Here is a 13303-nt window from a genome sequence, read left to right as displayed (position 1 = left end):
TGGTAACTGCTCAGACTTGGCATCCCTGTCCATACGGAAAGTACCTTGTTGCTTGCTTTGTAGCTAATGTACACAATGAGTAGTATTTGCAGTTTATACAGGTAGTTCTCAACTTATGACTACAACTGAGCCAAAAATTATGTTGCTAAGCGAGACAGTTGTTAAGTGAGTATTGCTCTATTTTAAGATCTTTCTTGCCACAATTGTTAAGTGAATCACTTCAGTTGTTAAGTTAGTAGTCAGTTGTTAAGTGAAAAATGTTAAGTGTATGTAGAAACCAGTTGGACATCAAATATCAAAATTCTAGTGCATTTGGCTTCATTTGTGGAATCAAAATAGAAATGAAAATAAGAATTTCAGAGAGACATATATTAACAGTTTTCTGTAGGTTCTATTATAATTAACAATAGCACAAAATTCAATGTTGCTGTCTTCTGTGATCTTTAAAGAGTTGAAAATTAAACATTACAAGGTTGCATAAAGATCCTTCTTGGAAGGTCATCTCTGATTCAACCCATTTGAAGGTGTGTATCACACATTATTTTCCCCTGCTGTGCTGGAAATAGGCTCATGGATCCTCCTGCATATCCCAGCAGAACCTGAAGGGCAGCTTTTCCACCCTCTCCTTAAAGACACGGTCAAACCTTTCACTCTGGGCAACAGTCATGTGGTTCTTCCAGTCCCCAACAATGCCTGGAAAGCAGTAGTTAAAACAATGTCAACAGTTTAATGGCTTGCAAAACATAACTAAATTGGGACATTGCACATTTCTCCGTTACCAGTTGACTGCTTAGGCACCTCCTTGTCCATCAAACAGTTCTTTAGAATCTATATTTATAGTTCTTGGAGAGGAAACTGGTTCCTTACTATTTTAACTAGAGCTGGGTTACAGAGTGAAGACTTGATAGAAGATTAGTCATGGAACTAATGGTCTGCGAGGGAGGTTCAAATGATCTTGAATTCATCCTGTTGGAACTGGCCCCATGATGAAGGGAAACAATTGATGGTTCTTTGAGCATTGTCTATGTCCACATAGGCTTAAAGGAGGCACTTCTAAGACTGGAGAACAGTACCCAGAGTAGAGAGTGAAGAGGCTATGTCTCCACCACTTAAAAGTGGCCAGTGTGAACTACAACGATCCCACTCCCTAAGGATCAGTGGTGAAATTCAGCCGGTTCTATCCGGATCGCGCGATCCAGTAGCACCGGCTGCAGGAGGCTCCGCCCACTCACCCAGACATCATCACATCCTGTTTTTGACCCTCTGTGAATGCTCAGAAGGCTTGTGCATGTGTGGAGGAGGCGTGTGCGCTCACATTTGCGAACCGGTAGTGAAGGCAAGTGAATACCACCCCTGCTAAGGATCATTTGACTATGCAAGCAACAGACTGGTCATAGAAACTGTCAGATTATATCCATGCCAAATCCATTGTCAGGATGAAAAAGAGATCACTACTTTAACATTGGTACAGCTAAGAAAGATGTTGGGACATGTCTATACAACTTAAAAGGCATTTTTCAGATGAAGGGAGTAATCCTGGTCTCAGATGAAGCCTGGCATGTCCCACAAGCATAGCCTCAGGAGTACGAACTACTACTGATTTACCTTTGCGAAGAAAGTCCCCTTTGCTGAAATCCAGCTGATCAGAAGACAAGAATCTGTAGTTTGCTCTAGAATCCATTTTCATGTTATCAAATGTAGCTTTATCTACCACATCATCCACCTCCTTTTCACTTAGTTCTTTTCCTAGAAAGTTGCATATTTTCAATACTGAACTTCTCAGATCCTGCAATTTGATAAAGCTTTATATTAGATCATCCATATTAATGGAGAAAAGACACACATAACACACACACACACACACACACACATTATATATAAAATCTTACATATAACATCTTATCTTATACACACACATAGGACTGCAAGGTGATCAAACTGGTCAGTCCTAGAGGAGATCAACCCTGACTGCTCTTTAGAAGGCCAGATCCTGAAGATGAAACTCAAATATTTTGGCCACCTAATGAGAAGGAAGGAGAAGAGCCTAATTCTGGGAAAGATTGAGGGCAAAAGAAGAAGGGGACAACAGAGAATGGCTGGATGGAGTCACTGAAGCAGTCCGCAGGAGCTTAAATGGACTCCGGGGGATGGTAGAGGACAGAAATGCCTGGAGAAACGTTGTCCATGGGGTCAGTGGGATGGATCAGACACAACTTCGCAACTAACAACAAATACATACAAATATATATTCATTTTCTTACTGAAAAAAATATTGAGATTGTGATTTGTATTTTTTTTTATGAGCACTGTACATTGACATAGCAAGCAATAGCAATGTTATTAGACACAGAAAACCTTCCCTAGTTTTTCCCTAGTTTTTCCCTAGTACTGCTGCTACAGATTTTCAAGTGGCAAACTTTTGAGAAACATTTCTGGTTCTCAATATATTTATATGTCACAATTTCCCTAAGATTCAGATTCTTACATTCTTAGCAATTTGGCCCCGCATTAGAGACTGGACAGTTGTCAAGTCAGGTTAAATAAATGCCTTGGCCTCTCTTGAAAATGATGGCTGCAGTTGAGTTGAATCAGTTTATTTTGAGCCAAAACAGGAGAATATTAAATGAGACTTTGGCCAAAATTTTGCTGAATTAGAAACCTGTTGTGCTTGCTGGATTGCCCTTATCTACTAAGTCAATAGCTCTATCAAAGAATAAGATCAACTTTATTTTACCTAACCTGTCTGCAACAATTACAAACTGGCTCCTATAATTTATAGCATGTCTGCATAAGTATGTACAAATACACTGTTTATTAATCTGATGTCAAGGTGGCAACAGTCTAATTTTCTGAATCCTCCTCCTTCTTATTGAAGAGGGAGCACTTACTTTTTTTGAAAAACCTCACCAGTCCTCCAGGTTTTCACAGAAATAACAAAGAATGGTTCTGTAATCACCTCTGTAACTTCCTTCTGCAATAGGTTATTCTAAACATCCCATCATTTCCCATCATTTCTAAAGCTTAATAGTCGTATTGCACTACATGACATGGATGCCACTGACCTTTTTCATTTCTTCATAAGAAAGGAAGAGAATATTGAAATCATCCTTATGAGTGCACCAGCCTTCTATATGGTCTAGCCAGAAACCATTGCCCACTGATAAGAGAGAAATGAATTTAGCGTAAACAGGAGAGTAGTGTTAAAAGTCACGTGATTTACCATATTTTTCGAAGTATAAGACGCACCTTTTTCCCCCTAAAAGGGGGTGAAAATTTAGGTGCGTCTTATACACCAAATGTAGCTCCGCCCACCCACTAGCCCCCACCCTTTGGCTTCTGCCTCACAGCAGTTACCTCCTTGCAAGCAAACAGCAAGAAAAAACAGCTCCTTTCAGCTTCAGCACAGCCTAATTAGCACAAGTTGATTGGATCGGCCTCCCGACTCTCAGCTGATTTGCTTTCAGCTGTTTTGGGGAGGGTTCTGCTGCTTGCTGCAAAGAGGTAAATTGCTGGAGCAGGTTTTTTTTCCCCTTGTGCTAATCAATCTATGCTGAAAATGAAAATGAAAGTAAAGCAGGCTGTTTGCTGTTTGCTCCAGCGAGACAAAATTGCTCAGAGGCAGAGGGAGATTTCTTTTTCTTCTTTTCCTCACCAAAAAAGGTAGGTGCGTCTTATACCCTGAAAAATAGTATAATATTTTTCAGAGTATTATAATAGTTCAATTGCATCTGACTGATTGTCTTAGGGATGTATTCTTATTGCTTGAATTTCCTCCATTTATCCTTATGAGCCTGGAGGCCTTCATATCGAAGTATGATTGAAGCATGCACTAATAACACTGGATGTGTAGTGGAGAGACAAGGAATGGGAGCCATAACAAATGTGGTTGCATACTCTTACTTGCTAAGGGGAGGGAGGGAGTTCTGTCAAGATATCACTGTTTTGTTTTGTTCACTTTTGCTAATTTGAACTATTTTTTATACTTCTGCAAATTTATTTATTTTTATGATTTGTATTTCACCTTTATTATGTTTACAAATAGCACAAGGTGCCGAAAATATTCAACACACCTTCCTCCTCCTGTTGTCCCCAAAACCACCCTGTGAATTGAGTTGGGTTGAGAGAGAGAATGATTGGCACAGGGTCACCCAGCTGGCTTTCATGGCTAAAGCAGGACTCACAGTCTCCTGCTTTCCATTCTGGTGCCTTAATCACTAGATTAGACCAAATCACTAGACTAGACCATATTGCTGAGCACATTGTAAGCCACCCTGAGTCTCCGGAGAAGGGCGGCATATAAATCAAATAAAAAAAAAAAATCAACTATCAGACTTATTCCTGTTAGCTCTCTTCTGTTACCAATCCTTAAATGCTCCTCATGGGATTACACTTTTAGAGAATATTTGGTTCTTTACAGGGGTGAAATCCAGCAGGTTCTGCCAGGTTCTGGAGAACCGGTAGCGGAAATTTTCAGCAGTTTGGAGAACCGGTAGTGGAAATTTTGAATAGTTTGGAGAACCGGCAAATACCAGCTCTGGCTGGCCCCAGGAGTGGGGAGGGAATGGGGATTTTGCAGTATCTTTCCCTTGCCACGCCCACCAAGCCACACCCACCAAGCCACACCATGCCCACCAAGCCACGACCACAGAATCGGTAGTAAAGAAAAATTTGGATTTCACCACTGGTTCTTTAGATATTGCAAATTTTTTTAAAAAAAAATGGGATAACTCTCAAGCTTTCAAATGAATATTGATTTTTGTTAATTTTAGATTCTGTCTGTCTATTCCCAACACAATTACATTCTGATTTTAAACCACCAAATAACTTATTTCCATTTTTCTCAACATTAAATGAATCCCACTATTTCTTGTCTCGGTCTTTTAATGAAGTGCCTTCTCTTGCCTTTCCCAGTCACTTTTACAGCATGAGTTGTCCTAGGACTCCTGTATTCTTCTCCATACATTGATGTTTGTCTATACAAATTACTGCAGAAGTAAATCATTATTCCTATCTTACTTTAGGGGAGAGGGTGGATTCTTTGCTCCATGTGGGAAGTGGATTGAAATATATTCATACTTTCTTGTCCAAGATCAACAAATGACAAGCATTATCATCATCAAGATCTTCTTACCTTTGCCAGCCAAAAAATTCTCCAAGAATGTATCAAAGTCTTTTGGAGTTTCTAATGGAACTGAAACTTTGTGAAAATGATACATAGAAACCAAGACATCCTTTGGATTTCTAAACACATAAATAATCTGTAGCAGAAAAATAATACCTAGGTCAAAAAAAATGAAATAAAAACAGAAAAAAAGACAAGACTGCCAGCATATAGTGAGTGCATCAATTAACTCTCATACAGTTATGTGGTAGGCACCCTTCTATCATAGGATCTTGAAGCTCATTGATAAAACAATATTTTGAGAACTTCCCAGAAGGCCAACAGGGCTGTGACTAGCCTCACCTTGGGGAGAATGATATTCCTTCCATAGGGCAGGGCCCATAGCAGAAAATGCTTTCTACCTAGAACCTGCCCCAAAAAAACTCCCTCCTTGACAGGGCCCCCATGCTTCTCCAGATGGACTTGTTAGGGGAGGTTAGGGGAGGGAAGGTCCTTCAAATAACCTGTTCCCAACTCAAGAAGGGCTTTAAACTTCATAATTAACACTTTGAAATGGACCGGGAAGCAAACTGGTAGCCAATGCAGTTTGCAAAGCAGAAGTATAATGTATGCTGTTCTTGGAGAACATACGAAATCCCATGATGCTAATTTTGAACCAGCTGAAGCATCTCATCATCTTCAAGGGCCATTGCAAAAAGCAGCTCCATATTAAAGCTGTTACAGTCGTTCATCAAGGAGGTGACTAGGGCATGAGTGACTGAGAGTAGCAGTCTCCCCTGAAGAGATTTGAAGGCTAAAGGGATGAGAGCCAGTTTAGTTTAGTGCTTAAGGCACTAGGCTAAAAAGCAAGACACTGCGAGTTCAAGTCCCACCTTAGCCATGAGAGCCGGTGAGTGACCTTGGAGCAGGCAGTCTCTCTCAGCCCAACGCACCTCACAGGATTGTTGTTGTGGGGAAAATAGGAGGAGGAAGTGTGTTGGATATGTTCGTTGCCTTGAGTTATTTGTAAAAATAATAAAGATGGGGGATATATCTATTTGTCGATGTGGCATCTTCTGGATATGTTAACATTACAACTGGGAATTTGATAGAAATCATTACAATCCACTTGGAAATGTCATTATGGGGAAAATAAGCTTAAGGTTTAAGTATTTCTATATATGAATCTTCAATTTGGTTCTTAGCCTATTTCTGATATGCATGACACCTGTTTTGTTTGAGGTATTTTTTCCCCTCACACTTCAAATTTTGTTATCATCCACCAAACACAGTGGATCAAAATAGCATCTGTTCCTTTGTCCTTGCCCATTTGTCAATAAAATGTTCAGATACACAACTAAAAGAATAGAAGACAAACAGCTCCCCACTCCATTCCATAATGTAGCAAAATAGGTCTTACCTTTGCTTTTTTATTTCGTAATCCTTTGGGTGCCAAATAGTAGGGCAGATGGGAACAAATGATATGAGGTGATGGGAGACTGGTCAGATCCACCCGGAAAAGATTATATTCTAGCCATGGTATTCTGTCGAGCAGGGTAATATTTTCAGTTCCATCTCGATGACCTTCATGAAAAATCAAGCTCAGAATGTTCTGAGTCCACACTGTGCCTGTAAATAAGAAATAATTAAATTAATTCACCCAGAGCCATCATTATTTGGAGAATGCTGAAGTTACATAGAGGAATCTTTTTTATCAGGAAGAATAGTAAATGTTTCAGAGAACATAAAAGCAATAGTTTCTTCTACAATAGTTGATGCATGTATGAGAGAAAATGAGCCCTGTAAAGAAAAATAAAATGGTGATAATGCAGATTTAGCAGCTTTATTTTACCTACATTTCCAGCTTCTAATAAAATGCCAAACATTAAAATCTGATTATAGCATAGCACAGTTTAGCAACCAAAATGCTAAATTAAATAATTGGATAAAAGATTAAACGTTCCTCAGAAAATATAATTGAACTTACCAGATTTGGGATAGGTGATTATAAATATATCATCATCTTGGATTTCAAACCTTTCTGCTAAATCAATATTTTCAGGTGTGGTCTGGTTTTGTACAAAATAAAGTCCTTTGTATTTAAATAGGTACTTATTTACTATCTCCATTATTAGATCTGTTGATAAAATAATAGAGTAATTGTCAATCATTTCTACACTTATGATGCATATTGTATTAATTCAGTTATTTAAAAACCATGCTTCCTGGCAACATAAATTAAAACAAAATATATTACTAGATTAGTTAATTCATTTTAGGAACTCAATTTACACCCATGAAAACTCCCATTGCAAGGAGTAAATTTGCTGTTCTTCTTTGGCATATAAGAGTTTTCTTTAGAAATTTTAATTACAATGTTAAAAAACGTAATAGTTGCAATTCTCTTTTCTTTTTCTGTTGCCTTATATAGTCTCTGATAGTACAGGTAGTCCTGAACTTATGACTATAATTGAACCTAAATTTTCTGTTGTTAAGTGAGACATTTGTTAAGTGAGTTTTGCCCCATTTACGACCTTTCCTACTACAGTTCTTAAGTGAATAATTTTGGTTGATAATTTAGTAATACGGTTAAGTGAATCTGGCTCCCCCATTGATTTTGCTTGTCAAAAGGTTGCAAAAAGTGATCACGTGACCTTGGGACATAGCAACGGTCGTAAGTATGAACCAATTGCGAAGCATCTGAATTTTGATCACACGATCATAGGGATGCTAGAAAGGCTATAAGTGTTAAAAATGGTCATAAGTCACTTCTTTCAGTGCAACTGTAACTTTGAATAGTTGCTAAATGAACTACAGTGCTTCCTCAATTTTTTTTTTTTTTTTTGTATTCCTATAGAGCACTCCAATATTTAAGGAAGGCTGATCTTTAGTCAGTCATTGGCTAAAACTGCTAGTATGTTATTGGAACTGATACATTTTGATTTTTTTAACATTCATTTTTGCTTTATAAATAATTATGAGTGTTGATAAAATAGATACTAGTTACTTGCAACAACTTTGAAATGAAGAATTGAAATTCTTATACTGTGCCTGAGACCATGGAGTAAATGGTGAAGGCTCAAGGCAGTGGTGGGATCCTCCTGGTTTAACAACCGGTTCGGTGATCATGCGCTTTGCATGCATGCCTGATGTGCGTTGCGCGTGCATGCGCCATTTGAAAAAAATCTTCACTTCTGCATTTCTTTGGAGGAGAAACACAGTTGAGGTGCGCGAATCAGCTGAGAAGATAAAGTAGGAAAATATCGCAGGCGGGAGGGCGGGTGGCCCATGTGATCATCGGGGTGAACCGGTTCGCTCCCAGCTGGTCATCGGAACTACCGGTTCACCCGAACCGGTCCGAACAAGTAGAATCCCACCCCTGGCTCAAGGCTTCTCTCTCAAAGGCCTTCTGATCTGTCCCCGTCCCCACACACACACACACAGCCAGTCGAGGGTTAAGGAAACACTTTGGAACGCACCCAGTTCTTATCTCCGACTTGGCAGCGATAGACACACCGTCTGCCAAGTTACTTTATTTTCACAAACAGACAGATAAGATACGAACGTTCAAGAAAGTCCAAACAGAAATAATATTCCTCCCAGCAGTTCCGGACGAGGCTTTAGTGACTGTCCAAGGTTTTGCTTTGTTCGTCACAAAAGATCCTTGACCACCACCCTCTATTATATAGTCTCTGGGGTGTGGTCTCTGGGGTGTGGTCCAGTGACTCAGTTCTAATCCCTAGCACGCCTCCCAAGCTGCTGCAAACGTTTATCACGCCTTCGGAGGTGTGCGTCCAGGAATGATGTGTCATTATCACTTTGACTCGAATCAGCTGTCTCCTCTCCCTCGGCCGGCACTTGAGACAATGCCAGAGGGGAGGGCCCTGGAGAGGGAGGCCTGGCTGACTCCTCTTCCTCATGCTCGGAGCTTTCTTCCTCCGATGGGACAGGCTCAGAGGGCGGGGCCACAACACTATCCCCCACCGCAGGGCCCTTCCCCCGGGTCTGACGGTCGGGATGGGGTCGGGACGGGAACTGTTCGTGGAAAGCCCGCACCAGGTCAGGGGCCTGAACGGCAGACGCGTCCACCCAGGTGAAATCCTCGGGCCCGTACCCCTTCCAGGCGATGAGGTATTGGAAGCGCCCCTTCAGCCAACGGGAGTCCCGGATGCTGTCCACCTCGTATGTCGAGGCGTCGTCCTCGTCGGCTGCGGCTGGGGGGGCAGGCGTCAGCGGGCGGCGGAGATGGCTCGCGGGGGCCTCAGGGACCAGGAGGGACCAATGAAAAACAGGGTGGAGCCGCATGGAGCGGGGTAGAGTCAACCGGTAGGCCACCGGATTGATGACCGCCTCGATAGGGAAGGGACCGATAAAGCGTTGGGCCAGTTTCCGTACCGGCCGGTCCGTGGGGAGGTGTTTCGTGGACAACCACACCCGATCTCCTACTTCCAGCGGTGGCGTCGCCCGGCGGGCGCGATCGGCAAACCGTTTATAATCCTCTTTCGCCCGGATCAGCTGCCGCCGCACCAGTTGCTGCACCGCCTGCAGCTCTGAGAGGAAGTCCCGGGTCTCGGGAACAGGGGAGTCCATGATGGTCAATGCGAAAAGCCGTGGATGGTATCCGACGTTGGCATGGAACGGGGTCATCTGGGTGGAGGTGTGTTGGGAGTTATTAAAGGCGAACTCCGCCAGGGGAAGGTACTCGGCCCAGTTGTCCTGCTGCTGGTTGACAAAACAGCGGAGGTACTGCTCCAGTATGCCGATGACCTTCTCCGTGCCCCCGTCAGTCTCCGGATGGTGCGATGACGACAGACACACCTGCACCTCCAGCGCGGCCATCAGGCTTTTCCAGAAGCGGGCCGTGAACTGGGCCCCGCGGTCCGAAACCACCCGGTCCGGCAGGCTGTGGAGGCGGAAGATATGTTGCAGGAACAGGCGAGCCGTGGTGCGGGCCGAGGGCAGGCCGCGGCACGGGATGAAATGTGCCATCTTCGTGAGTGCATCCACCACCACGAGGACGGTCATGTACGTAGCGGACAGGGGCAGGTCTGTCAGGAAGTCCATGGACTGGCTCCCCACGGTCTCTCCGGTGTCGGCAGCGGCTGGAGTAGTCCAGGAGGGGGGCCGGACGCGGCTTTGGCCTGTCGGCACGTCACACAGGACGTCACGTAGGCGTGCACGTCGTGCCGTACCCGAGGCCACCAAAAAGTCCATGTCACCAGGTTCAAAGTCTTAAAGAAGCCGAAGTGCCCCGCCGCGGGGTTGTCATGACACTGGTTCATGACGAGGGCTCGGAGCGGACTCGTGGGCACGTACAGCTGACCCCGATGTCTGAGCAAGCCCTCCTCCACAGTCCATGGGGACGCGGGGCCGACGTCCGCTCTCCGCTGCTGCGACCAGTCATCCCGTCGCTGCGCTTCCAGCACCTGAGCCCGCAGGTCCACCGGTTCCTGGACCGCGGCCAAGGAGTCCGCTGGCAGCACCGTCCGGGGGGGAAGGGAGTCCTTCGGGCAAAAGTATTCCGGCTTACGGGATAGCGCGTCCACCCTCTGGTTGAGGTTGCTCGGAATGTAGGTGACATGGAAGTTGAACCGGGCGAAAAACAACGACCACCGGATCTGCCGCTGGTTCAACTTCCGTGCCGTGGTGAGGTGCTCCAGGTTCCGATGGTCCGTCCGCACCTCCACCTGGTGTCGGGCCCCCTCGAGGTGATGTCGCCAAGCCTCGAACGCGGCCTTGATGGCCAGCAACTCCTTTTCCCAGATGGTGTAGTTGCACTCGGAAGGGTTGAGTTTCCGGGAGTAGTATGCGCAGGGAAAAAGAGTGCCGCCATCCACCGGAGCCTGTAGCAGCACCGCCCCAATCGCCACGTTGGACGCGTCCGTCTCCACCACGAACGGACGGTGTGGATTGGGGTGCCTCAGGACTGGCTCCGTGAGGAAGGCCTGCTTGAGGACCTCAAAGGCCTGCTGCTGCGGGGGCCCCCACTGGAACGGGACCTTCTTCCGAAGGAGCTGGGTCAACGGCAAGGTCAGGGTGGCAAAGCCCGGGATGAAGGTCCGATAGTAGTTGGCGAATCCCAACAGACGCTGGACGTCCTTCACCCGACGCGGGGGTTCCCAACTCCGCAAGGCCTACACCTTGTGTGGGTCCATCGCGATGCCCTCGGGGGTGATGATGTGCCCAAGGAACTCTATGGAAGTCTGGAAGAAGTAGCATTTCTCCAACTTCGCATAGAGCTGGTGCTCCCGCAGGCGCTGCAGGACCTGGCGGACATGCTGGAGGTGACTTTCCGGGGTCCGGGAATAGATCAAAATGTCATCCAAGTAGATCACCACGAACCGATCCAGCATGTCCAGGAACACATCGTTCATCAAGTGCTGGAAGACTGCGGGGGCGTTGGTCAACCCGAACGGCATGACGGTATACTCGAAGTGTCCGTACCGCGTGCCGAACGCCGTCTTCCACTCGTCCCCCTCTCTCACGCGCACCAGGTTGTAAGCCCCTCGGAGATCGAGCTTAGTGAAGATCGAGGCCTCCCGCAACCTCTCCATCAGCTCCGGGATCAGCGGCAGGGGGTAGCGATTTCGCACTGTGATGGCATTCAAGCGCCGGTAGTCGCAACACAGGCGCAAGTCCCCCGTCTTCTTTTTAACGAAGAGGACCGGGGCCGAGAGCGGGGAGGTCGAAGGCCGGATGAACCCACGGGCCAGGTTCTTTTCCAGGAAGTCCCGCAAGGCGGCCAGCTCGGGCTCCGACATGGAGTACAGGCGTCCCGATGGCAGGGGCGCGTTGGGCATTAGGTCCACCGCACAGTCGTAGGGTTGGTGCGGGGGCAAGCGGTCCGCCTCCTTCTCGCTGAACACGTCGGCGAAGGGCGTCAGCTCCGGAGGCAAGGAGACGTTTGGGGCAGAGACGTCCTGGCCGGCGCAGGTGTGGCGAAGGTGGTCGACACACTGCAGGCTTGGGAACGAGATGGCGTTTCTCGACCACGCCACCTGAGGGTCGTGCGCCCGAAGCCAGGCCATCCCCAGGACCAAGGGAAAGTGCAGATCCGCCGTTACGTAAAACTGGATCGCCTCCTCGTGGTTTCCAATGGCGAGGCGCAAGGGCTGGGTAGCGGTTTTGATGGGCCCCGCCACGAGTTCCCGCCCATCTATAGTTTCAACCCTCAAGGGAGGGTCCACTGGAACCAAGGGGACTTTGTAATGGGCCACAAAGGCCTGGTCCATAAAGTTCGTGGTGGCCCCCGAGTCCACCAGCGCGTGCGCTTGGAGCCCCTCCGACCAGTTAGCCAACAACACCCGGGTGTTCAAAATCAGGTGCCGAGGGGGCTCACAGTCCACAGCCGCCGACTCCGGCGGGGCATGGTCACGTGCCTGACCCAGAGTTTCCCCTAGGCCAGGCCTGGCCCGTTTCCCGGCAGGTCACGCCGAGACTCCGGAACAGGCCTGAGCGGTCCACTCTGCTTCCGGGGACACGAGGCGGCAAAATGTCCCGCCTCGCCGCAATAGAGGCACAACCCCCCTTGACGTCTCCGCATCCGCTCCTGGGCCGTCAGTTGAGGTCTGGCTGCTCCGAGTTCCATAGGCTCCTCAGCCGTCGCCACAAAACGCTGTGCAGTCCGGAGCGCTGTCGGTGCGAAACGCGGGGGTGCCGACACTGTCGATGGTTCCGGAAGAGCCCGACGGGGCCGTCGCCGTTGCAAGCGGGCGTCGATACACAGGCATTGGGTCACCAGCGCGTCGAGGGTTGGTGGCGCCTCCACACGAACCAGCTCGTCCTGCATCTCGTCGGAAAGGCCGTCCTGGAAGGCGTCCATCAGCGCCACCTCATTCCAAGCCGAATCCTGGCCTAGCAGTCGGAACTCTGAAATATAGTCCTGCAGGGGGCGCTTGCCTTGGCGGAGGTCCTTGATGCGCCTCGCTGCCGTCTGCACCCGGAGGGGGTCCTCAAACATGGTGCGCAGGTGTTGTAAAAAGCCCTGAAAGTCCAGGAGCAAGGGGCTATCTTGCAACAACAGGGGCGTGGCCCATCGGGCGGCAGTGCCCGAGAGGGAGCTGATAACAAATGCCACCCGAGCCCGGTCATCCAGAAAATCCTCCGGCCTCATTGCCATAAACAGTTGGCATTGTCCCAAGAAGGCCGGAAACATCTCCTGCTGCCCAGAAAACCTATCTGGCACATTCACTGGGCATCTCG

General features: G+C 47.1%; 1 protein-coding gene across 1 annotated transcript; it reads right to left on the bottom strand.

Moving 5' to 3' along the window:
* Nucleotides 1-531: 531 nt before the first annotated feature.
* Nucleotides 532-7230, bottom strand: LOC139308865 (amine sulfotransferase-like). Its single transcript, XM_070932796.1, is given in 7 exon segments — nucleotides 532-570; nucleotides 572-693; nucleotides 1606-1786; nucleotides 3063-3157; nucleotides 5132-5258; nucleotides 6522-6730; nucleotides 7089-7230. Coding segments are annotated over 7 exon segments (915 nt in total).
* Nucleotides 7231-13303: the final 6073 nt, after the last annotated feature.

Source organism: Pituophis catenifer, unplaced genomic scaffold, assembly GCF_029215685.1.
Source record: "Pituophis catenifer annectens isolate HBS135680 unplaced genomic scaffold, rPitCat1.0.hap2 SCAF_1, whole genome shotgun sequence".
NCBI lineage: Eukaryota > Metazoa > Chordata > Lepidosauria > Squamata > Colubridae > Pituophis > Pituophis catenifer.
This window is presented reverse-complemented; position numbering and strand designations above follow the sequence as displayed.